Source organism: Culicoides brevitarsis, chromosome 2 (genome assembly GCF_036172545.1).
Source record: "Culicoides brevitarsis isolate CSIRO-B50_1 chromosome 2, AGI_CSIRO_Cbre_v1, whole genome shotgun sequence".
Classification (NCBI taxonomy): domain Eukaryota; kingdom Metazoa; phylum Arthropoda; class Insecta; order Diptera; family Ceratopogonidae; genus Culicoides; species Culicoides brevitarsis.
Window position 1 is genome coordinate 40,713,191 of NC_087086.1, and position 26,055 is coordinate 40,739,245.

The 26,055-nt window shown below is 29.1% G+C and overlaps 1 protein-coding gene across 1 annotated transcript; it reads right to left on the bottom strand.

The window, feature by feature from the left end:
* Window positions 1-6,767: 6,767 nt before the first annotated feature.
* LOC134829155 (mucin-12) lies at window positions 6,768-12,781 on the bottom strand. The gene is made up of 4 exons (XM_063842151.1): window positions 8,717-12,781; window positions 8,437-8,604; window positions 8,099-8,166; window positions 6,768-7,578 (listed from the first exon to the last, which is right to left on the bottom strand). The coding sequence occupies exons 1-4, from the start codon at window positions 12,779-12,781 to the stop codon at window positions 6,768-6,770; spliced, it is 5,112 nt and encodes a 1,703-aa protein (XP_063698221.1).
* Window positions 12,782-26,055: the final 13,274 nt, after the last annotated feature.

The window sequence follows — 26,055 nt, forward strand, 5'->3', positions numbered from 1 at the left end:
TCGAAAGTTTTCCTTTAATTCAATAAATTAACGAAAATTAATTCAATTTATCTTACAGAACTTTCTCAATGAAGTAAAAAACCTTCAAAATCAATCAATTAAGGAGAATAATGGAGAAGTCTGGTATTTTCTACCTCATTTTATCAGTTAATATCCCCATGGAAACATTTTAAACTGACGACTCGACTTTTATCACAACTTTTACCTGTTTTTCCCGTGTCTGCAATGAAACGATAAGATATCGTATCGTATTGTATTACAACGCTGCGAAGATTAAACTCGTAAAAATGATTGTTATTATCAGTCGTTATGTCGTCGTTACCCCCTTTTTACATTTTTCCCTCGTGCACCGATGTTAGACAATAATTGGTATTTCTTCTGTTTCTTTTTCAGACAAAAAAGTTGCTTAATTGAGTTATAATGATGTCTTTTTTCTTTCAGATCGTTTTCTTGAATGAAATTGGATCAGCAGTGATGAGTAGTTTATTTCGTAGTAAAAAAAATACGTCAGAGTCAATTAATGTTGAGAACTGTCATCAAGAGACCCGAACAGAAGGTCAGAGACAAAATTAGCAGTAAATAATTCTACGCTTGTTCATGCTTTATATAAAAAAAAATCGCAAATTGCTGTTATTACCGATTTTCCGAGAAATCGCTTCAATTTAATTCGATTACAATTTCCCGATGAACAAAAAAAAAAAGAAAGTAAACAGCAATTTATTCATTAGAGTGCAGCAATTAAAGAAGTAATTAAGTCTGGTTTTAGCTTTAACTCGACTCGAAGGAGACATTTTTAGAAGCAGGTAAGGAAAAAAGTAACAAATATTTAATTATTTATGTAAATGGTTCATTGATTTTTCGTTACTTTTTTTCCTGTATAACTTTGGCAAACATATAAATTGTGTTGGAATCCATAAATAACCATTTATGAAAATTTCCGTAACCTTCGTTAGGATTTAAGGGTTGGGGAAAACTTTTTGTGAAACTAGACACAAAAATTTTGATTGATTTTGTCTTTCTTTGACTTTCTTGGCACGATTTAACCTTTCTTCGTTTAATATAAAGAAGAAAAATCTTGAAAAATTACTTACCTATGAGATATTTTTACAATTTTTGTACATCTTTTTTTAATTTTTTGTTTACGTTTTGATTTTTTTTATATTAATTTTTATTGCAAACAATTTTTATCGCAATTTGCACGCACTTTAACCCATAAATTATGTGATTTTAATTAGAACATATTTTACACTCGTAATCGCTTTTGACTTTTCGTGCATGTACAACGCACCAAAACAGCGAATGAGAGGCCATGAAAATGAATTATTTAACAACACACTTTTTTTTATTGTATGCTTTCGTAACTTTTTTATATGGCCTAAGGCCTCGTGAACTATTTATTTTATTTTTCTTCCTTCTTTAACAAATATTTTTTTTCTTCTATTTATTTTTAGGAATTTTCTTCATTTTTAATTGACACGAGTTTCAATTGTTGTAGTCGCCAAAAATTCAATTATTATTATTTTTTTATTGTATTTTTTTTTCTAAGAAAAAAATCGTAGTTGGATGTAATTCACATTTTAGCAGACAAAATATTTTTGCATATTTTGGTTATTTTTATTTTCGCGCGACTATCGGCGGAAACACATCTGACGCGGGTGCGGTTTTGACTAACACTAAGTACGGAATGCAATTGAAAATGTATGATAAATAACACTGTTGTGCAGTGACGTGACGTGAACTTTTGCGGGAACGTAATTGATTTTTTGCATTAAGAGCCTTGAAAAAACGTGATTTGTATTAAAAAGTTGTTTTAAATCGTAAAAATTGAGTTTTGTCATGAGAAATTTCATAAATTTAATAATTTTTTTTCTATTTTAGAGAAAAAATCTTTAAAAGTACATCACTGACGGAGATACCATGGATTCATATTTACGTCGAGCATAATGTGACATGCGCTAACAACGTCAGAATGGAAATTTTTCTCATTTTCTGCCAAATTATGCTCAATTTCTCATTTCAACCGAGTAACGGCCCGTTATTTCTCCCGTGAAACATGCTGCCAGTGTTTATATTTTTTACATGTGAAATAACAAACGATTTGTTATTATTTGTGCGAGTCACGTGACACATGTTAACACAAAAAATGAATGAAAGTGAGTTTAGCGTAAAAGGTTGGCGAAGTGCGCAAATGCGAGAATGTTTGAAAAATTATTGCGGGTGACTTGAAGTTAATTTTGATGAAAAAAGTTTTTTCGAAGAAATGATTTAATTAAATGATTTGTGAAAAATTAGGCATTGGAAATTGTAATTTTTTCTCAGAAAATGTGCGAGTTATTAATCAATTACAATTGAAAAAATAGTAAAAATAATAAAAAAAATAAATAATTTCAAATTGAAGGTTTTGGCATTAGAAACAACTTTTGTTTTGGACTTTTTCTAAATTTTGCGTTTCCGATGTACAGGAGCCATTTAAAGATGTTAGCAAAAAAAAATTGATGAAAAAAAATTTCAGCCAAAACCCTTTTATTTGAGGGCTCACATACCGATTTTTCAAAATTTTTTCAACTTTTGTAGATCACGGTTCTCCGTCTCAAAATGAAGGTTTTCATGTTAGAAACAACTTTTGTTTTGGACTTTTTCTAAATTTTGCGTTTTCGGTGTACAGGAGCCTTTTAAAGATGTTAGCAAAAAAAATTGATCAAAAAAAATTTCAGCCAAAATCCTCTTATTATGAGGGCTCACATACCGATTTTCAAAATTTTTTCAACTTTTGTAGATTACGGTTCTCCGTCTCAAATTGAAGGTTTTGTCTTTAGAAACAACTTTTGTTTTGGACTTTTTCCAAATTTTGCGTTTTCGATGTACAGGAGCCTTTTAAAGATGTTAGCAAAAAAAATTGATGAAAAAAAATTTCAGCCAAAATCCTCTTATTATGAGGGCTCATGTAGAGATTTTTAAAATTGAGTTATATTACCGTTCTCCGTCTCAAATTAAAGGTTTTGTCTTTAAAAACAACTTTTGTTTTGGACTTTTTCCAAATTTTGCGTTTTCGATGTACAGGAGCCTTTTAAAGATGTTAGCAAAAAAAATTGATCAAAAAAAATTTCAGCCAAAATCCTCTTATTATGAGGGCTCACATACCGATTTTTCAAATTTTTTTCAACTTTTGTAGATTACGGTTCTCCGTCTCAAATTGAAGGTTTTGTCTTTAGAAACAACTTTTGTTTTGGACTTTTTCCAAATTTTGCGTTTTCGATGTACAGGAGCCTTTTAAAGATGTTAGCAAAAAAAATTGATCAAAAAAAATTTCAGCCAAAATCCTCTTATTATGAGGGCTCATGTAGAGATTTTTAAAAATTGAGTTATATTACCGTTCTCCGTCTCAAATTGAAGGTTTTGTCTTTAAAAACAACTTTTGTTTTGTACTTTTTCTAAATTTTGCGTTTTCGAAGTACAGGAGCCATTTAAAGATGTTAGCAAAAAAAAATTGATGAAAAAAAATTTCAGCCAAAACCCTTTTATTTGAGGGCTCACATACCGATTTTTCAAAATTTTTTCAACTTTTGTAGATCACGGTTCTCCAGCTCAAATTGAAGGTTTTGTCTTTAGAAACAACTTTTGTTTTGGACTTTTTCCAAATTTTGCGTTTTCGATGTACAGGAGCCTTTTAAAGATGTTAGCAAAAAAAATTGATCAAAAAAAATTTCAGCCAAAATCCTCTTATTATGAGGGCTCATGTAAAGATTTTTAAAAATTGAGTTATATTACCGTTCTCCGTCTCAAATTGAAGGTTTTGTCTTTAAAAACAACTTTTGTTTTGGACTTTTTCCAAATTTTGCGTTTTTCTCCGAAATGAAGGTTTTGTCTTTACAACTTTTGTTTAGACTTTTTCCAAATTTTGCGTTTTCGATTTACAGGAGCCATTTAAAGATGTTAGCAAAAAAAATTGATCAAAAAAAATTTCAGCCAAAGTCCTCTTATTATGAGGGCTCACATACCGATTTTTCAAAAAACTTTTGTAGATTTCTCCGAAATTGAAGGTTTTGTCTTTAAAAATTTTGCGTTTTCGATGTACAGGAGCCTTTTAAAGATGTTAGCAAAAAAAATTGATCAAAAAAAATTTCAGCCAAAATCCTCTTATTATGAGGGCTCACATACCGATTTTTCAAAATTTTTTCAACTTTTGTAGATTACGGTTCTCCGTCTCAAATTGAAGGTTTTGTCTTTAAAAACAACTTTTGTTTTGAGGGCAAATTTTGCGTTTTCGATGTACAGGAGCCTTTTAAAGATGTTTTGATCAAAAAAAATTTCAAAAAAAAATTGAAGGTTTTGTCTTTAGAAACAACTTTTGTTTTGGACTTTTTCCAAATTTTGCGTTTTCGATGTACAGGAGCCTTTTAAAGATGTTAGCAAAAAAAATTGATCAAAAAAAATTTCAGCCAAAATCCTCTTATTATGAGGGCTCATGTACAACTTTTGATTTTTAAAAATTTTTTCAGTTATATTACCGTTCTCCGTCTCAAATTGAAGGTTTTGTCTTTAAAAACAACTTTTGTTTTGGACTTTTTCCAAATTTTGCGTTTTCGATGTACAGGAGCCTTTTAAAGATGTTAGCAAAAAAAATTGATCAAAAAAAATTTCAGCCAAAATCCTCTTATTATGAGGGCTCACATACCGATTTTTCAAAATTTTTTCAACTTTTGTAGATTACGGTTCTCCGTCTCAAATTGAAGGTTTTGTCTTTAGAAACAACTTTTGTTTTGGACTTTTTCCAAATTTTGCGTTTTCGATGTACAGGAGCCTTTTAAAGATGTTAGCAAAAAAAATTGATCAAAAAAAATTTCAGCCAAAATCCTCTTATTATGAGGGCTCATGTACCGATTTTCCAAAATTGAGCTAGATTACCGTTCTCCGTCTCAAAATGTAGTTTTGAACATTAGAAACAACTTTTGTTTTGGACTTTTTCCAAATTTTGCGTTTCCGATGTACAGGAGCCTTTTAAAGATGTTAGCAAAAAAAATTGATCAAAAAAAATTTCAGCCAAAATCCTCTTATTATGAGGGCTCACATACCGATTTTTCAAAATTTTTTCAACTTTTGTAGATCACGGTTCTCCAGCTCAAATTGAAGGTTTTGTCTTTAGAAACAACTTTTGTTTTGGACTTTTTCCAAATTTTGCGTTTTCGATGTACAGGAGCCTTTTAAAGATGTTAGCAAAAAAAATTGATCAAAAAAAATTTCAGCCAAAATCCTCTTATTATGAGGGCTCACATACCGATTTTTCAAAATTAAGCTAGATCACGGTTCTCCGTCTCAAATTGAAGGTTTTGTCTTTAGAAACAACTTTTGTTTTGGACTTTTTCCAAATTTTGCGTTTTCGATGTACAGGAGCCTTTTAAAGATGTTAGCAAAAAAAATTGATCAAAAAAAATTTCAGCCAAAATCCTCTTATTATGAGGGCTCACATACCGATTTTTCAAAATTTTTTCAACTTTTGTAGATCACGGTTCTCCGTCTCAAATTGAAGGTTTTGTCTTTAGAAACAACTTTTGTTTTGGACTTTTTCCAAATTTTGCGTTTTCGATGTACAGGAGCCTTTTAAAGATGTTAGCAAAAAAAATTGATCAAAAAAAATTTCAGCCAAAATCCTCTTATTATGAGGGCTCATGTACCGATTTTTAAAAATTGAGTTATATTACCGTTCTCCGTCTCAAATTGAAGGTTTTGTCTTTAAAAACAACTTTTGTTTTGGACTTTTTCCAAATTTTGCGTTTTCGATGTACAGGAGCCTTTTAAAGATGTTAGCAAAAAAAATTGATCAAAAAAAAATTTCAGCCAAAATCCTCTTATTATGAGGGCTCACATACCGATTTTTCAAAATTTTTTCAACTTTTGTAGGGTTCTCAAATTGAAGGTTTTGTCTTTAGAAACAACTTTTGTTTTGGACTTTTTCGCGTTTTCGATTTTTCAAAAAACATTGATCAAAAAAAATTTCAGCCAAAATCCTTTTATTATGAGGGCTCATGTACCGATTTTTAAAAATTGAGTTATATTACCGTTCTCCGTCTCAAATTGAAGGTTTTGTCTTTAGAAACAACTTTGGTTTTGGACTTTTTCTAAATTTTGCGTTTTCGAAGTACAGGAGCCATTTAAAGATGTTAGCAATAATATACAAAAAAATTTTAAAAATATTTTTTTTTATTAAAAAAATTAATTATTTTTTTATTAAAATTTATTTTTTTTTTTAATTTTGCATTTTAAAATTTTTTTCTTAATTTAATGAAAAATTACCTTTAAAAATTATATTTTAGCGAAAATTCTGAAAAAAAATTTTTTTTTTAAATCTATTAAAAAATTAATTTATTTTTTTAAATTTTTTATTAATTAATTTATTTTTATTTTAACTTTTTTTTTATAAATAAATAAGCTTTACATTTGGAATTACTAATATTTTAGTTATTTTTAGGGATTTTTCTTCATATATTCATAAACTTATCGTGTAACGTAATTTTTTGCATATTTTAAGACATTCATGACTTGAATCGCTGCATATTTCGTTGTTTTATAATAAAAATTAATTAACTGATGACACTTATTCTTAAAAGTTAAACCATTGTAACATATATTTGAGAAGAGAAAAAGTGCAGGAAAAGTTTTTTGTGCATGAGACGAGAAGAGGAAAAGTATATTACAAAAGATTCTTCGAAGGTAACTGAAACGTTAAACCCATTCTCCTTAATTTCTTAATAAAAAAAGTTAATACGCAATTATTTCTTTTCGAATTTCTTGTCTGTCTTTATGCATCGTCCTCGATAGCAGATTTCCGTTTCCTCTGAGACGTGTTGCGATGTCGACGTTGCAAGTACGAGAGATCCCATGGGGTCTGATGGCGATTTGCTTTTTTCACTCGTTTCAACAGCTTCGACAGTTGGCGTAATTGTAGTTTCAGCGACAACTTCTTCTTGGGGAATCGTTGTTGTTACGGCAATTTCTTCCGTTTCAGGTTGAATTGTAGTCGCAGCAAGAGCAGCTTGAGCTTCAGCTTCTTCCTCGTCAGTCATGCGGAACAAATCTTTCACGGATTTAAGAACTTCGTCAAACATGCTGCTGTCATCTTCGGTAACGGAAACAGTTTCGGGAGCAATTGTCGTGATAATTTCTTCTTTTTCTTCGGGAGCGACAGGAACGATCGTCGTAACTTCTTCTTCGCTGTTGTTGTGAACGGCATCATCTTTGTTCAATTCTTTAACTTCTTGTTCCGTGACTTCGGGAGCGATTGTTGTTGCTGTAACTTCTTCTTGAGCAACGGGAGTTTTTTCAACTGGCGTCGATTTGTCGAAATTATTGAATTTGTTGAGATTTTGTTGTCCCGGAATCAAAGTGTTCAAGTAATGTTTGCCAATGTGTTGCGATTCGGCAGTTTCAAAAGTGTCAACTGGGCGAACACGAACCTTCTTCCAATATCCGCGACGTTTAGCATTGCCCTTTTTCAATAAGTCAGTTTTCTTTTCACCTTCGGCGGTTTCTGTTTCTTTGGCATCTTCGGAGACTTCAGCTTCTGTGGTTGTTTCAGGACGTCTATAAAAAAAATTTAATTTTAATTATTTTTAATTTTTTTTTTAATTTAAATTTTTTTTCAATTTTAATTTATTTTTTTTAATTTTAATATTTATTTAATTTAATTTTTTTTAAAATTTAACTTAATTTTTTAAAAGTTTAATTAATTTTTTTTAAATTTTAATTTTTTTTTAAAAGAATTTTTTTATTTTATTTTTTTTTTAATTTCAATTTTTTATTATTTTTTTTTATTTTTTTTTTATTTTTTTATTTTATTTTTTAAATTTTACTTCTTTTAATTTCAATTAATTTATTTTATCTTTCATAATAAAATTAATTTTATAAATTTAATTTTTTTAAAATTTAATTTAATTTAATTTTTTAAAATTTTCTTTTTTTTTAATTTTAATTTTTTTTTAATATTTTTAATTTAATTTTTTAAATTATTTTTTTTAATATTTTATTTTTTTAAATTTTATTTTTTTTTTAATTTTTTAAAATTGAATTTTTTATAAAAAAAATTAAAATTTTTTAAATTTACCTTCTTTTGAAAATCTTGACAACTTTACGCTCCTCAGATGGTTCAGATTCGCCAACGACGGAATTATCCTGAAATAAGAAAAAGAATTTTGTTAAAAAAATTTTGCAAAATTAATTTTTTTCCATTGCCAAAAGCTTCCGTGTCCCATATGTCAACCAAAAAGATGCCAAAAAGTGTCTTGTTCGAATTTTGACTCGAATAAAATTTAAGTTTTTTTTTGTGAGTGTCTAATTTGGAAAGAGTGCAGTACTATAGTTTTGTCTATTTTTCTATACAAAAACCAACTACAGTGAAAAAAGCAAATAGATTTCTGACAGGATTTTCTACTTCACACGCACTTCTTTCTCCGTCGACGGTACATCAGTGACAAGTTCGGGCTCATTTTCGTCAATTAAATCATTCTCTTGGGAGGAATCTTGATCTGTAACTCTCGACGGTATGGACCATTGTGACTCTTGTTGCTCTAAACGGAAACGAGATCTTTGACGTCCTCGCGCTGACAAAGTCTAAGTAAGTCAAAAAGTGTTAGCAAGCAAGGGAGGGATTAAAAAGTTAATTTTTTCTTTTTTTTTAGAAAACATGAACAAACAAAATTTCAGATGCAAAATTTCAACTTACCGGATCATTAACAACAGGACGTTTCAATTCACGATCAGCATTTGCGCGCGACGGGAAGTTTTGACGACGCGACGTGACACTTCCTTCTTCGGCGACGTCATTTTGTTGCCCACGTGATTGGAAAGAACGACGTGACGAGACTTCCGTTGGCGGAGCTAATGTCGTTGTTGTTTCTCCATTCAAGGGGCGTCGTTCACGAAGACGAAGTCCTCCGCGTGCGGGTTGATGTCGAATTGGCTTGGCAGTTGGTTCATCGCCATTTCCTTCCGTTGTTGGTTGTTGCGTCGTTGTCGGGCGTTGACGACGGGGGAATTGAGCACGACGACGTCCTCCAGCGACAGTTGTTGTTTCAACCGAAGGCGATTCTGTCGTCGTTGTGAGACGACTTGAGGGTCGAGCAGTTGTAAAAACGGGATTCAAACGCGCTTTTTGCTTGAAAATGGATTTACGTTGATCGAAAACGGGTTCCGTGGCGATTTCTTGCTCTTCGTATAACGTCGTGCGATGTTCTTCCGGCAAAATCATCTCTTCTTGCAATCCATTGAACAATCCGGGGTATTTGCGAGTTGGATCAACGACATGTTCTTGTTCGCCGCGATAGTTTGTCGCATGATTCGATGGAACATTTTCCTGTTGATACACTTCTTGAGCAGTTAAAACAGCATTTTCTTGTTCAACTTCAGTTTCACGAGTTGGAATTTCCGTCGTTGTTGTCGTAGATGGAACGAAAGTTGTCGTTACCGGAGCTTGTGTGACTCGAGGTTTGATCGAAGGATAATTTTGGTTCAAAACATCACGTTGGTAATCAATTGACTCGTCTTTTTCCGATGCAACAGGTTTTGAAGATACCGAAGGACGAACACGAGATCTCAAACGTTGACGTTCTTCATTCGTGGGATTGTAACGAACTCGATTATTGCGTACTGCTTGAGCACGAGATGCAGTTGTTGATGGCAAAGATGAAGAAGATGCGGAAGATCCTGTAGTTTCAGCAGCTGTTGATGTCTTATTGAACCGCGTTGTGGTCAAAGGACGACGAGCACGTGTTCCGCCAGTTCTTGTTGATGTTTGAACTTCACTTGAAGAGGATTGAGAACGAGTTGTTGACGAAGCAGCATCACGATTTCTTCCGGGCAATGGTCGTCTTCCGCGAATGAAGGGACGAGTTGTTGTCGTAGTTGTCGTTGTAACTTCTTCCTTTTGCTCCATCCATTTGTCATCAGTCAAAGAATTGATCAAACCAGGCAACATGGGACTAATTGCAGGCAAATCATTGGGAGTATTGTACGTTGGAGCATCAGTTGACAAAACAGGCGCTTCTGAAGGATTTTCATATAAATTTGGTTCAGAAACGGAGTTTTGATGCGAAATCAATTGAATGTGATCTTTTTGAACTTCATGAACATTATTGTTTTCAACATTGACTTCAGGAGCTCCCGTAACTTCATACGAAAGTTCTTGAGGACGAACTGTAGTCGTTGTCGTTGGGCGAGGAGATGGCGAAGAAGGTCTCTCAGTTGGTCTTCGACTGAATTGTTCTTGTTCATCACGGAAATAGTTGCCTTCAGTAACGATATTGGTAGGGCGAGTGCCTCTATTGTGAGATCCGCGATGATGTTGTTGGGTACGAGTTGCTTGAGATTGAGGACGAGCAGTTGTACTTGGGCGAGTTCGAGTTGAAGTGAAGTCTTCTGAACTGAAGAACGTCGATTGAGGTTGTTCATGAGTTTTCGTTGGGCGACTTTGAGTTGGATGCCCGAATGAAGTTGATGTGAAATCATCAGTAGTTGAAGATGAAGAAGGTCTTGAAGCGAATTGTTGATTATTGAAGCGATTCACGAAAGTAGCATCATTGAATGCTGGTTGCTGTTGCTGAGGACGACGACTACTTTGGAAGGCAAAGTTTTGCGGAGCATCAGTTGATGGCAAAGGAGCTTTGCTACTTTGTTGACGATAATTGCTGTTTCCATTACGAACAGGAACAGATTTCTCCGTGCTTGGAACCTTGTAAGGATCATAACTTAACTTTGTCGTTTCCAAAATATTTTGTTGATGAATGTTTGCCGGAGATTGTCCATTAAAGTCGAATGTTGATTGGAAAACGGATGATGTTGGACTGAACGAACTCACAGGTTCAACGGTTGTAACGTCAATTTCTTCGTTTACAGGTCGAACGGAAGATGGCGTAAATTGGAAAGTTGTTGAAGATGGCGTTGGTCGTTTATTCGTTGGGCGTGCAGTACTTGATGGGAAAGATTGCTGTTGTTGTTTGAATGTTTGTTGAGCAGGCGCTGGCGGAGGACTGAAAGCTTTAATAGTGCTGTAACCATTTCCGAATCCAGGGAAAGGATTGTTATTGAAACTATTGAAGAAATCATCCTTTGAACCAATGCTTGGTTTGACACTGTCAACTAACTTGAACTTGTGAACGAATTGTTGATCACTGAAGGGATTTTGTGATGCGAATCCTGAGAAGAAGCTCGTTGATGGTCTTGAAGTAGTTGATGGCGATTGTCCGAAACTCTCTTCAAAGAATTGTGAATGCGATGATGGTTGACGATTCGGAGCAGTTTGGTATGAAATCGAAGATTGGGCAGTTTGAGCTGAAGTTGGTCTGCGATGATGCGTTGGTTTTGGCGTTGTACTTGCTTCAAAACTGACAAATTGCGTTTCAGGTAATGGAGTTTCCGTAACTTCTTCGTGATATTGTGTTGGTCTTGAAGTTGGTTGATGTCGTTGCTTCGTCGGTTGAGAACTTGAGAATTGATTGAAAGATTGTTGCTGAGGATGACGATTCACAGGTACACGTTGTTTCTCCGTATTGAAATGTTCTTCACGCAAATCATTGAAGGTTGTACTTGGGCGAGATGTAACAGGACGACCTGTTGAAGATGGTCCAGCAGTTGATGATGCGCCGAAATGATTGCTGTTGAAACGATTTCCAGCTGAAGGAGCGACAGTTGAACTCACAAATTGAGGCGTATTGAATTTATCTTGAGAATTGAAGCCGAATTTGCTGCTTTGTGAACCTTGATGAAGTTGATTTTGACCGAAATATTGTCCATCTTCGTGTTTATTGCTCAATGGAGTATTGACAACAACTGATCCAACATGAGGAGCAGGCAATGGAATCTTACCAAAGCCTTCAGGAGTATGATAACTTAATGGAGCAACGAAGAAAGGTAAGTTTTCGATTTTTCTTCCTGTACGTTGAGAATCCAAATGTGAGAGATATGGAAGTTCAAACTTTGAATATCCTGCGGGAGGAGTCATATCAGAAGGACCAATGAAAACAGTTGGGCGTTTATCGCTCGGAGAATCCAAAACATCAATCGTGTTTGCACTCTTCAATACTGACAAAACATCATTGATGGATGCACGATTATTTCCTTCGCTCAACAAGAACATCGCCAATGGAGGTTGGTATGGTTTCAAAGTTGCTTTTGTCACAGTCGACGATGAATGGAAGGGATTGTGTCGTTCAGTTACTGGCCTTGAAGTTGTTGTCGTAATTGGTTGTGCAAAACGACTTTTGCTCACAGGTTCAACTGTTCCTGATTCATAAAAGTTGTTAATCAACGCAGCATTGACATTTGGAGGAACAACTGAATATCTGTTTTGATTTCCTCCTTGAAATCCTTGCTTTTGCAACGTTTCCAAAGGAACGTACAAAAGTTCAACGGGAGCTTCTTGACCTGTTGGTACGCCGCCTTCGACACTTTGAAGTTGCTGCGGAGTCAAAACCTGCGATTGTTGCTGCTGTAACAAAGGCTGAGCTTGCGGAGCTCCAAATCCAAACTTTTGACTCGTTGTAAAGGGATTATATTGTGCTTGAGCAGGCGCTGCAAAACTCGAAACCCCAAAAGCATTTGATGAAGTTGGGAATTGAGCGAATCTTGAAGTACGATCTCCCGTGAATTGAGACGATTGAACGGGAATCCAATCGTTTACTTGATGCGCCAAAAAGCCGTGTGCGGGAACTTGTCGGGACCATCTTTCAGCGAATGTCGATGTTAACGACAACAAAATTGTCGTGCAATATAGCCAACTTTTGAACCGATTCATTGTGTCGAATCAGTTAACTTTTTTTTTAAAGGATCGAATTTCTGAAACGATAAAAAAAACATAAAAATCTCGTTAATTACTGAATTGAACATGGAAACGAGAGACTTTACAACCGAAATGGGCGTGTAATTGTGATAAATGATTTTAAAGAGAAATATTATTACTTTTGTTGTTACACATATACTAATGTATAATTGGAGAAAGTTTACAATTGAGCCATGCTATTATGCTATTTTATTACAATTACCGGACAAGAACACTGAGTTGCATTTGTTTCTCAACCAAAAGAAAGGCACTTTATCTCTCTGTCGTCGTCTCAACGTTTTTAAGAGACATTGAAATATTTGGGAAAAACTATTTTTGGAAGACAATGAACCGATTGTGGTCAATGTCATTTTTGTGTGAGGAAGCGATCAAGCGACAGATTTGTAATAAACAAACAATTAGCAAAAGACAGTGAAGCGTAAAGAGGTGTCTATTTAGCTGAAACCTACAAATGCGGGTGTAGGAAACAAAGAAGAGATCAAAAAATGATTAGCTATGAATGGAAAAAAATGAATAAACAATGAAGGAAACTTGACTTTTCTTTTAAGGCAAAATAATGTGAGCGCTTTTTACGATTCACATCGATCTTAACGAATTTCAAAATGGATTTTAGAAGTTTGAGCTTTACTCTCATATTCGAAATATTTAAGTTTTTACTGAAAATCTTCAGTAGAATTGATCAAAAGAATATGAAAGTAAAGCTCAAACTTCTAAAATCCATTTTGAAATTCGTTAAAATCATTTTTCAGTATTTTATTTTATTTTAAAATATTAAAAAATGATTTTAACGAATTTTCCAATCTTTGTGAATATGTGAATCGTAAAAAGCGCTCATATCATTTTCTTAAAAAGAGAAGTAAGTTTCTGGATAAAACAAAATGGGGGATGATATGGATGTCACACTGGATCCAAGATGGCCTGATAACAAAAATTAATGTTTTAATTGATGATTCTCAAAGTCACAAATGATTCTCTTTCTTAAATTTTACCTAGAAGAATAAAATTACATGTTTCTTCGTTCGCTTATTCTTTCAGAGTGAGGTTTTTCTTAATTTTTGTGACGTTTAGCGTAAAAATTTAAATCAAATTGTTCATAGGGCAATTTTTTTTAAAAATATCATCAGGTAATATTGTTCAGACAGACCCTCAATGGAGCAAATTTGTCTCAATTTCGTTACAAAATTTACTCCAACTTCCCATTCATAAACCATCAGCACTTAACCTTGCCTTTTACTTGCATTTATCATTCAATTTTATGTACCTACAACACTTTTACACTTCGTTACATTGTTAAAACCGCATTTCATCTCAAATTAACTATATTACCCGTTAGGCTGATTTTGCACTCTCATTATCTATTTTAAATTGGAATCGACTTCAAATCGCAACAAAGTTCACGAACAAGCTTGATTTGTCTCCCAAGAGGGATTTTTGATTAGAGAGCATCTTTTGCCTCAAAAAGCCTCAAAAGTTGAAGGTTATTCGTTCATTAACCATTCAAACAAAACAACAATCACTTCCAAGTCTCTTTTTTTTCTATTATTTATCGACCGATAAATTTATAACATAAATAAGTGTTTTTTGCAGCTTGTTATTTCAAACAACACATCGACTTGACTGCAGCAATCACTTTTGTGCAATGCCAATTATTATATTATTTTATTTGCATTTTTCAAGTTTTCGCATTCGAAATGACTTGAATTGATATTTATCATAAATCTAAGTGTCGAGAAATTACCGGCGCTGCTTGTCGATGTGAAATTCAAAGTTAATTTGATTTCAATTGATGCTGATTTCCCGGCTTTAAAATTATTTTGCTTTATTTTTATTGCCGCAATTTGACGTTAAATGATTGAAATGTGTCTTATAATGAAATTTTTAATTATTTTTTTTTTGCTGCGAATTTTTTTTTTAATGAAGTTTTAATAATTCACAGAAATTGCAGAAACACTTATGGGAAGTAAAGTTGGTGAAACTTTTTTAGGAAATGATTGTTTTGCATCGCGTTGATTTATTGGGTTCAAAGGTTCAAAAAAAACGATTAATGGACTTTTTGTCGAAAAATGACTCGAAATTGACAACTTTCAATTGTGAAAGACAATAATTGACAGTTTTCGAGATTTCCGGGTATTGAATTGTGGGAAAATTTTAACGACACAATTGGAGCATTTCCAAGAAAGCAAAGTCACGAAATGCAAAATGCCTGAGAATGAGTTTGTCAACCTTGTCCTTAATAACACGTTTCACAGAACCTACAAGCCTTTCAATATGTAGCAACAAGTGCATATTTGTTCAATTATGACACACGGAGAGCATGACTAACAAGAGAGCTGATACCACACCCATGTAATTTGCGCGCGACAAATTTTGTAATGTTGCTAATGAGAAAATTGCGCTCGCCTTAAAGCGACAGAAATGCCGAGATAATGACTCAGAATTTCCATATTCTGATCATGTGCGAAAGAAAAAAAAGTTTATTGAACCCAGCGAGAGTTAAGAATGCACAGACAATGTAATGCAAGCAATTTAACAATAAAACGACATCAAAGAACGAAAAAAAATAGAAATTATTTCACGCAATTCACGAACAATTTATTATTTTTTTTGTGAGCAAAGAAACTAGAAAGAAAGAAAGAAAAAACATTTCAAGTTTAATTACATTGTTTGTATGCAAAAAATGAAATAAAAATCAAAAGTAAACAGAAGTCATACGAGTTCGTATTTTCTTTCTTTCATTTTTAAAAATGCTCAAGAGAGAGAGAGAAAAAAACAGAATTAAATTAATTTTGTGAATATAAACAAGTCTCGTCAACAAATCGTGTCTTATGATAAAGACTAAAAAAACATGAACGTGAAGTAATTGTGAATGATTTTTGAATGAAATGCGACAACAAACGATGATTACTTGAACTAAGGAGCACTTTTGACAAACTTGGAAAGTCATGACTTTGTTTAGATGAAAAAAAATTATTATGAATTGATTTGTTTTGTTTGCCATTTCGGGAGCATTTGAGGAGTTGGTGACATGAGAAATGGTAAGAAATGTACTTTTGGGAGATGCGGAAATGATTTTTGATGAAATGATTTAATTTCCAATTAATTCAAACCAAGCAAATATTCTTTTAAAAATTTTACAAATTAAATTCAAAGTGAATTTTTTTCACTTAAAATTTGAAAAGGTAAGAAAAAAATTTTATTTTGAGGAAAATTTTGATATTTTCCTATAATTTATTGAAAAAATTGGAAAATTTTCTTTAAAAAATTTAACATTTTAGATACTTGATATTAGATAGTCACAAAATAAAATTCAGAAGATTAAAAAAAAATATATAACCTAAATTAATTTTTGAGCTTTTCAGAATTTAATTAAATTTAAATTCAATAAGTCTTTCTTAATCCTTTATTTTAATTTAATATTTTAAATTTTAATTTTTTTCTGACATTTTTTATAAAATTTATTTTTTTTTAATTTTTAATTTATTAAAATTAAATTTAATTTATTTATAATAAAAAAAAATAAATTTATTTTAAAAAAATAAAATTAAATAAAAATTTAAAAAATTAAATTAATAATAAATAAAAAATTTTTTAAAAAATTTAATTTTTTTAAAATTTAATTTTTTAATTTAATTTAATATATTTTTAATTAAAAAAAAATTTAAATTAATTTTATTAAAAATTAAAATTAAATAAAAATTAATAAAAAATAAATTTTTTTATAAAATTTAATTTTTTTAAAATAATTTTTTAATTTAATTTTTTTTTTTAAAAAAAATTTAAAATAAATTATATTAAAAATTAAAATTAAATGAAAATTATTAAAAAAATTAAAAACTAATTTTATTAAAATAAATAAAATTTTATTTTATGGAAAAGTACTGAAGATGTGTCCATAAATTTTTTTATTTATTTTTTTTTTTACTCAAAAAGAGCTCATTATCTCAAATTACTTCCATATCTTAATTTTAATCACTTTTTTCTACTAAAATAAAAAATTAATGACCATTGATGGTCATCTAGAGTATCGCAAAAACATAAAAAGAAATAGTAAATCACATCGCATGATATCTATCTATAACTATATAATTAAATTAAACTGTGCACTTTTCTCTTGCATTTTATTTTTATTTATTTTTTTTCATTACCACAATTTCGCTCATACGTGAGAATGTCTTATTATTTTATTATAACTTTACTAACCCAGATAATTAACATTGCATTAAATTTAACGATGATGCACAACACATTTTATAGCAACAATTTAACAAGAAAAGGGAAATTGAAGCACATGGCGCGTGCATTAACTTTATTTTTATACGAAATTAAACGAAAAAAAAAATCGATAATGTTCGCTCGTTTTTTTTTTAAATTCGTGGCGTGTGCTCGAATTGCAATTTAAATTCAAACGGTTTCAAATCCGGTTGAAATTTTTCGAGGGGTGACAATTTTTCAACCACTTTCAATTTTTTGCAAAAGTCACAATCTCTCGCGATTACATGATAAAAATAAGAAACAAGCGAATTGGAAAGAAAAGTTGAATAACATCAATTTTTCACTCGAAATTTAACGAGTCACTTTATCATCAGACGCATGCAATGCGAAAAAACTTGACAAACTCGCGGATAACTCGTTTTTTTTCAGTAGGTGAGTAAGTAACGTCGCCTCATCCATCCACATTTATCATTATTAATCGTACATTCACTACAGACTTGATTACATGATTTTCTTCTTTATTGCATATTTTACAGGCAACTCGTTTGTTGTTTAGTTTTTTTGCCTACTAAACCACATAAAATCACTTTTATTTTTATTTTTTCATTAAATGATGTGAAAAAACTGTGTTTCTATGTGAATCAAATTAATTTTCCTCTTAAATATTTATTTTTTAGCATGAACATTGATGACGACGTGCGACGACGAGACAAGCTGCAAAAATTACGCAAGAATGGAAAACTGGAACAATTTTGTGATTTTTTTTGAGAGAACATTACCAAATATGCAGCAAAAGATCAATTTCAAGTGTTTTTTCGTCATCGTACTTCACACATGCTGCCGAGTGATGCAAACATTTGATAAAATTATAGACCAGTAGTCGATGCATTCGAACGTGATGCAGTTTGTAGACCTCCCTAAAAAACGTCGGCAGTACATAAATTGCAAGTGTTACTAAAAAATGTGCTTTGTTACATTTTGTTTTATTGTTTGGAAGAAAATAAGTGCCAGCTTTATATGCTAATCAGTAAGTAATAGCTGCGAGGCACATGCTTTGTATTTTTTTGTATCTTCAGCAAGTAATGTTCATGCTTCGTTTCATTTTTTTTTTCGATTTATTCGATTTCAATGCATTTTCAGTCAAATTTTATTATTTTCAATTCAATTGTCTTCGCGGCAAAATTTGAATGGATAAAAGAATGAAGTTTTGCAAATTTAAAAAAAAAATAATGAGCTTATGGAAGAAGATGATGGAAGTTAACACGTGTTAGTTATGCCTTCTAGCAAGGATTTTTGAAGCAACTGTCTTTAGCTGAGGTAAGAAATGTGAAGTAATTGAATCAATTTTGACAGTTGAATGTCGTTTTCGGTACGAAAAAGACAAATTTTTGATGTAAATAGGATTAAAGTTGATGTTGAAGGCGTTAAATATGAATTTTTATCAGATTTAATGTCAAATTTTGACAGTTTATTTTCAAGTTTTTAACCTTTTTATGACTTATTTAAATAATTTTTGTTTAAAAATGGGTCATTTTGTGAAAATATGCTTCAAAAAAGGATATAAAATAATTTTTGAGGTTAGATTTTTCAAATTACAGATTTGTCAAAAAATTGACAGCTGAGATAAATGTCAAAATTGGAGATTTTTAACAATTTTTTATAATAATTTTTTTGTTAAGATAAATGTTTAAATAAAAAAAAATATTTAAAAATTTACAAATTTCATAACTGTCAAATTTGACATCTGTCAAAAAATTTAAAAATTTTTAATTCTTGTTTAAAAAATTTTCAAAATAATGTCAAAATTGAGTCAAAATATTTTTTCAAAAAAAAATTAATATAAAATAATTTTTGAGGTTAGATTTTTCAAATTACAGATTTGTCAAAAAATTGACAGTTGAGATAAATGTCAAAATTTGAGATTTTTAATCAATTTTTTTATTTAATAAGATATAATAATTAAAAAATTAAACAAGAATTAATTTTTTTAATTCTTTGACAGATGTCAAATTTGACAGTAATGAAAGTCAAAATTTTCTGAAAATTTTCAAATTTTTAACGTCAAATTTGACATTTAAAAAATTAAAAAATTTTGAAGTTTCATTTAAATTAAAGGTTTGTAAAAAGTCAAAATTTTCCGAAAATTTTCAAATTTCATAACTGTCAAATTTGACATCTGTCAAAAAATTACAAAAAAGGTAAATTTCGCTTAAATTAACTTAAATTTCAAATTTTGGATCACTTTTAACTAATTAATCATTTTTTTCCCAACAGCTTTCGTGTCAATAGCCTCATTTGCGAAAACAAACCCGCCGTGTGTGGTCAAAATGCATTTAAAGAACGAACCCCAATCAATCTCTCCGACACGTTAAAACCCAACTCATCATTACATAACATCTCTCATTACAATTTAATGAACATACTAATGATCAACAATTTTTTTATCGCAGGCAAGTTCATATCTCGTACAACGCAGCAATCATCATCATTAAGACATATGTATTTCCAAAAAATGCTGAAATTCGTTACAATAAACCCGTATACGGTAAAAAAAAGTGCTGCTGCCTCAAAAACTATTAGCATCAGTTAACAGACGAAACGAACGAAAAGAAATATAATAATATCGAAAGTGAAAGTGCGTCGTGCGTCCTTTATAATAATATTACGTGAACGAATTTTGTCATGTTTTTTTTTCTTTTTGCTTGCTTGCTTGTTCGGTCTGTTGTCACACATAAATGGAAGAAAAATTTATTGTTTATAATTTTTTTTTTTTTTCGAGAAACAAAACTTATACTTATGAAATTGGGTGCATGACTAAATACAAGAAAAAAAATTTCTACTTATGTCTCTTTCATAAAAAAATATGAACAAAATATTTGTCTGAGTCACAAAACATGGTTCGGTTAAATAATGGACAAGTTTCTTGATAAATACACTCGAATCTAATCGTGAACGAGGAAACATTTTTTTCGGACAATTAATCATAATCAGCATCAGCAACGCAAACAAAGTCGACAAAACAAAACTTTCAACCGGGATTTCGACCTTTCACACTGCACGGGCTGTCATGATCGAAAGTGTTCAATGTCACGTCAATGTAGGAGGAATTTTTTTTGTTATCTCGCACAAAAGAAGAAATTGTTGTTTTTTGGTGTGGTCAGCAAGCAGCAGCAATGAAAGACTTTCTTTCACAAAAGTTAATTTTTGTGCGAAGCAATGTACAGGAACAAGTAGTTACACGATAAATAATAACAATAATGATAAATTATAATTTTGCTTTCAATATTTCAACGGTCGTCGTCGTTGACGGCGTGTGTGCGAATTATGGAGTAACGGCTATAAAGTATTGGAAAGTGATTGTTATTATTATTATCGGACGGTTAAATTTATTTTTAACCTTTGCAGATAATTGTTCGGTCAATGGCGATGATGTTGCATGAGGTTGATGATGATGTAGGAGATTGCCATTTCCTGCAAGTTGTTAGCTGTGGGCGATTATGGAAGATAAAAGCGAAGATTTCATGGAAAAAGGTAATTTTCTTTGATAAAAATATTAAAAAAAAATAATTTTTATAGAAAATTTTAGAATTATTAAAATTAAAATAAAATTAATATAAATTAAATAAAAAAATAATTTATAAAAAAATTAATTGATAAATTAATTTTAATTAAAAAATAATCCCTTAAAATATTTAATTTTTTTTTAAACAAAATTAATTAATTTTTTTTTAATTAAAATTAATTTAATTTTTTTATAAATTATTTTTGAAATAAAAAAAAAATTATTTTAACTTTTATTTTTTTTTTTAATTTTATTTAATTATATTATTTATTTTATAAATTTTTAATTTATTTTAATAAAATTTTATTTATATAAAAAAAAATTAAAATATATTTTTGAATTTAAAATTTTTTATGAAATTTTAAAAGGAAAAAAAATTTTTAAAATATGGGAAAATAGTAAGTAATTTTTAATTTATTATTTTAATTATTTTATTAATTTTGATAAATTTTAATTTAATTTTTAATCTTTTTAGGGATCCATGGAAGGATGTATACCTAAAAATTTCCCAAAAAAGCAATTTAGGTTTAAAATCTATTCCAATTAATCCAAACCAAGCAATATATTTAACAAATTCTACCAAAATTCGAACAAAAGTGAACTCATCGAGACAAGTTTTTTTTTTATCAAGTTTCAATTTTTTTCTAAATTTTAAGTTGAATAATTCAATTTAACTCAATTTCAGAGCAAAAACCATAAAAATCATAAACTGAACAACTTCTATTGCTCCACAGAAACAATCTAAATCACTTCATTATATAATTTGTAATAATCTTGTAACAATTTGTTCACCATTTACCATATCATAACAAGTGCAAATCATGTGCACATTCACCTCCATTCATCTCTACCGAACAATACCTCCAACGTGAATGCGTCGTGTGCAACGTTAACGTTTTATTTTTTATCATGATCATCATCATCATCTTCAACTCGCTATCAAAAGGCAATTTGTCGAAGAAAAGTGGCGCGTGAAAAGCCATTTCATTCACTTTTAGAAATGCAACTGATATTAAGTAATGTCTCGTGTCGAATTATTTAATTCGTAACATCATCGCATTGTTTCTAAATTTATTTTCAATAGAGGGATTGTTGTTGTTTTTTATGCTTATGTCGTCGTGCACTTTTTGAAAAAAATAACAATGGAAAAGTGAATCATGAGTTGAATGACACATTTTTTATTCGGGGAATTTTCCAAAATTGCTCAAATTGATTATTTATGAAGCGATGACTTTCGGAAATTATTTCAAGTTAGGAGTTTGCGAGTCTTTTTTCACCTAATTCTCATCGGAATTACAATCGAATCGTGGTTTGATGTAAGTTTTTTAGTGAGAAATATTAACACAATGGGTCGTAAAATTTTTTATGGTATGAAAATTATTTTGAGCGTATTTTGGAGTTAAATTTATTAAACTTATGATTAATAAATTTTTAATTAATTAATTTTTTATTTAAAATAACAACTTATTAATTTTATTTTTTAAATTAATTAATTAAATTAATTTCAATTAAAAAAATAAAATTTAAATTAAATTTTAAAAATTTAATTTTAATTAAATTAAATTTTTAAATAAAATTATTATTTAAAAATTAAATAATTTTATTAATGTTATTTAATTAAAAAAAATAATTGAAAATTATTATTTTCAACAAAAAAAAAATATTTTTCATTTACATTTTTTTTTAGATAAATGAATTAATTAAATAAATTAAAAATAAATAAATTTAAATTTTATAAAATAAAAATTAATTGATTAATTTTATTTTATTCAAATTAATTAAATTAAAAAAAATTAAAATTATTATTTTACACAAAAAAAAAAAAAATAATTAATAAAATGAAAAAAATTTTAACAGACAGACATTAAAAATCATTCAAAAGATTTTTTTATTTTTTCACAAAAAATATTTTATTTTTATATTTTAATTAACATAAATCAGTCAGCTACCGTCTTGAAATGCGTTTGAAAAAAAAAAGTTCGTCACCTCATCAACTGTTGATGTCTCTTGTATCTTCTTTAACAGTTTAACACTCTTACGCAATTCTCTCCGCAAGATTGCTTAATAAGTACAGTAAAGACTGACATTAAAATATATGCTTTTAAACTCTTGAAGATGCTCTATGAAATCGCAATTTTACACACATTTTTTTATGTGTGTCACTTTGCCAGCTGTAAATTAGTGTCAAAAGCACAAAAACCCTTTTTTTCAATATTTCGAAAGAAATCTTGTTAAAATATGAATAACTAATATTTTTTAAGATATTAATTGCTATTATTGAAAAAAAAAACTACTTATCTCTAACACTAATCATAGACAAACAAAAAAAAAAAAAAAAAAAACGTTTTGTAGATCGGTTTAAATGGATTTGTTAAAAAAGCAAACAAAACAATGGAAAATAATTGATCCATTTTATATGCTTCAGTAAATTTTTGGTAGAAAGGTAAATATTTTTTTGTTTCGTTTTAATAGTAATAATATAATATTAATAACAATAATTAACGTTCATCATGATAAAATTGACTTAAAATGGTTTCCCAAGCAATTTTTTTTTTTTTGCAAGTGAATTTTTTTTTTTTATTAAAAAAGCGTAATGACGACCATTAGTTGGGCATTTTATGTAACTTTTTGGCCTTTTGCGACTTTCTTCGCTAATAAATAAAGTACTTTATTAAGATGTTAGTTGCCTCGAGCGAAATTTTCGATGGGTAAGCAATATTAGTGTAGAGTTAATTGTGACATGAACCTGAGCCTGAGGGCAGGTTTATCGTAGTTTAGTGTAAAATTAGATGGATTTGCGTGTTAAGAGATTTTTGGGCAATTTTTCGGTCTAATTATGAGTTTTAGTTAAAAGTTTGGATTGATTAGCGAAAAAATTTGGGTTGAGCTATTTTTAAAAGATTTAAATGAAGGTTTTTGGACCTTTTAATTTTTTTTTTTGCAGAGATTTATTTTTTTATTTATTTTATTTTTTTTATTTATTTATTTTTTTTTTTTTTTTTTTGAAAAAAAAATTAATTAAAATTTAGCAAAATTACATTCAAATAAAATTTTAATTATTTTAATATTTTTGTTAATTTTTATTTTATTTTTTTTAATTATTTTTTTTAAATAAAAATTTTGAAAAAAAATTTTTTTTTTTATTTTATTTATTTTTTTTTAAAAAAAAAACATTTTTTATTAAAATTTAGAAAAATTACTTTAAAAATAAAAAAAAAATTTAATTTTTATTTAATTTTAATTTTTTATTTTTTTATTTTAATTTTTTTCTTGATTTTAATTATTTTATTAACTTTTTAATTAAAAAAATTAATTTTATACAATAAAAATTTTAATTAATTTTTTTCCGTTTTGCTTGGAGAGCATATAAAAATTTGCAAATCACATTAAAATTGATTAAAATAATTTTCTTTAAATCTCATTATTCCGTTAATTAATTTAAATCTTCAATTTTTTAATCAATCATGATTAAAATAATGAAAAAGAAAGGTTGTTACCTCAAAAAATCACATAAAAAAATTAATTCAGATCCGAAAATCCAATTTGTTCAGTGATTAAAAACATTTTTGCACACAAAATTCAGTTTTTCAATAAAATTTTTCTCTTTTTTTATCGTTCATGCTCACCGCCAATTATGAAAAACACAAAAAAAAAATAATTTCTACTGAACTGATGTTGGATAGATAGACTTTAACTGTGGTTAATGAGAAAAATGAGAAATTTTTTTTTTATATATTTTCTTTTTTTATGCACGCTTTTCGCTCGATCACTGGTTTTGTCTCGTGCAAGAAAAAAAAGAAATAATTTAAAGTGCTTTGATTCATATCACATTTTTATAAATAAATATCTTTCTTTCTTTTAGTTTTGTCACCTGTTTCGATGTTTTGAATAAAAAATGGAATGGACTTGATGACTTTATTAGAAGCGAAAAAATTTTTCTTACCTTTTGTGAGTTGAATTTTTTTTAATTTTTAAAAATTTTATTTTTATCGTAAATTAATTAAGATTTTTTTTTTAACTATTTGATAAAAATGTATTTTTCATAATATTTTTTTTTAATTATTTTTTTTTCGAATTTTTTAATAATTTTTTTTTTATTAAAAAATCTGTTTTTTTTCACTTCCTTTGGTTTTAAAATATTTTTTTATGACACTCTTCTTCCTTAATAAATATAATTTAATATTTTCTCCTTTTTCTGATGAAATTTTTTAAATAATTTTATTTTTTTCAGCGGAAGTATTTTTGACGTCTGTTTCAGCCCGCATCTAAACAGAAACTGAAAAACTAATGAATTAAAATATTTTAAAGTATCATATACAACACAAAATCGGATCGGGCAAAATGCAACCAACACTCGACGTACAGGCACGCAACTTACCGAATGGTAGCAGCACACAGCGAGCAACGTACGAAGAAGTCAGGCATTCAAGCAAGCAGAAAGAAAGGTGCATGAGTCGTGTGTTCATTTATTTGCTGATCGCAAATCGCAACGTTTTGTTTTGTTTGTTTGCTGCTTTTGTCTGATATTGTCTCGAGAGTCACTCACTCAGTTTCGTTCTGCGGAAAGTTTTTTTTTATGTTTTATTAAAATTGTTTTGTTTTCGCGTATTTTATGACTAAAGAGCTCAGTTAAAAGTGTAACAAACGGACCTTTTATGTTCGTTTTCCATTTTTGTTATCAGCAAATGGTGCGAGAGTTGTCGCCGTTTGCTTTTCTTCTTGAACAATGTGAATCGTGTGCATTACTTGATGACTTTTTTGTCGGTTTCAATGATCTTTGGAGTGTTTATGGACGTGAAATTGTCGTTTCTTGAATAAGTTTTATTGTTTGTTTGGTCCAATGAAAGTTTAAAAAGCACTTGAAAGCGTTTTTGGAGTGATGAGTTACGAAATTTTTGTTAAGATGCTCCAAAAATGTGTTTTCAAAAGGATTTTAAGAGGCGTTAATTGAAGTTTTTGATGAAATTTGGGCAAATTTAGCAAAATTTTTATTCGTGATGAAGTTTTATTGAAAATTTTATGAAAGTATTTATTTCTTAATTCCATTTTCGAAGCAAAAATTTCCTAAAAATAAAAAAAAAATTAAATTTAAATTTAATTTTAAATTTATTAAATTTTAATTATTTAATTTTATTAAATTTAATTTTTTATAATTTTATTTATTTATTTATTTATTTTATTTATTTATTTTTTTATTTATTTTATTTATTTATTTTATTTTTTTTTATTTTTTTTTTTAATTTTTTTTTTATTTATTTTTTATTATTTATGCTAAAAATTGTTTTTTTTTGTTTGAGAAGACAAATTTTTAATAAAAATTTAAAAAAAATTTACCTTAACTTGAAACTTTGAGTAAAAGTTCAACAAAAAATCTTTAAAAATCAATTTTTTACTTCAAAAATTTAAATTTTATATTTTTTAAATTTTTTTTTTACTTCAAATTTGAAGATATTTG

Excerpts from the sequence above, each read along its gene's own strand:
- LOC134829155 (XM_063842151.1), bottom strand. The coding sequence starts at position 12,781 with ATGAATCGGTTCAAAAGTTGGCTATATTGCACGACAATTTTGTTGTCG. Across the intron at positions 8,605-8,716 it reads GTCCTGTTGTTAATGATCCG|ACTTTGTCAGCGCGAGGACG; the intron begins GTAAGTTGAAAT and ends TGACTTACTTAG. Across the intron at positions 8,167-8,436 it reads TACCGTCGACGGAGAAAGAA|GATAATTCCGTCGTTGGCGA; the intron begins GTGCGTGTGAAG and ends TTCTTATTTCAG.